The sequence below is a fragment of the Penaeus monodon genome, chromosome 31, assembly GCF_015228065.2.
Source record: "Penaeus monodon isolate SGIC_2016 chromosome 31, NSTDA_Pmon_1, whole genome shotgun sequence".
NCBI classification, from domain to species: domain Eukaryota; kingdom Metazoa; phylum Arthropoda; class Malacostraca; order Decapoda; family Penaeidae; genus Penaeus; species Penaeus monodon.
In genome coordinates, this window is record NC_051416.1 from 25,851,015 (window position 1) to 25,851,874 (window position 860).

At 36.7% G+C, this 860-nt stretch overlaps 1 protein-coding gene across 1 annotated transcript in view; it reads right to left on the minus strand.

Moving 5' to 3' along the window:
* The window catches only part of LOC119593132 (TGF-beta receptor type-1-like), a 58,329-nt gene extending 57,568 nt beyond the window's left edge, over positions 1–761 (minus strand). The window contains exon 1 of the mRNA XM_037942097.1: positions 665–761. Within this exon, the coding sequence (XP_037798025.1) occupies positions 665–713 (49 nt within the window). The 5' untranslated portion in view covers positions 714–761. The remainder of the gene's footprint in view (positions 1–664) is intronic.
* Positions 762–860: the final 99 nt, after the last annotated feature.

Genomic DNA, 860 nt, shown 5'->3' on the forward strand with positions numbered 1-860 from the left:
TCTTTGCTTGTATCATACACAAGAAACATGCACAGTCTCTTGGCTGTTACAAAATCCCCAGATTACCCCAGAGATGCCTGGAGAGTTGCCAGTCAATCCATTATCTTCATTACTGGGGAGAACAGGTGGCTTTGATCACATAAAAACTTGTAAACTATGCTTCTTCACATTCGCCTTCTTTTCGTCTCCTCTGTTACACTTGTTTTGTATAATCAATCTATTCAGTTAAAAGATGTAATAATCAAAATTGTATAACTTGTACAAGGTAACTCAACTCTTGTCACAGAACTTTACCAAGAGGATATTATATTACTAGAAAGATGAAGAACATAACATACCATTTGCTTCTGTCTTGTCCATTATCAACTATTTCTAATGAAGCTTAATACAAAGGCTGACTCTCAATAATTGTCATTTAAACTACAGAATAATTGTACAGACCTGAAGAAAAACATCCCATTAGTAGATTAAGATTAAGGTTTGTGTAACAAGGAGGACTGATTCTCTCTTGAACACATTAAAGGCAGATATCTCTATGATAATGTCATTAATAAGACAGGCAAAAAGGACAAAAAATGTCTCCTCTTTACAAAATCCATGCATACATGCAATGGACAGGCAACAAAATGCAGCTAATAATAGATGCTAAAATATCAGTGATTACCTGTCAGTGGCTCTGATGCTGCTGGTTGTGTCACCACCAAGCCCTCCATCCCTGGTGGGGGATCTGACCCAACGCCGTCATCAATGGCGGCTGTAAGGATGAGGATAATAATGACATGATGCAAATGCAGACCTATTCAACTATGCTAAGTTAACACTTTTCTCATTACTATCTCCTTATTAATCTATAAGTCTTA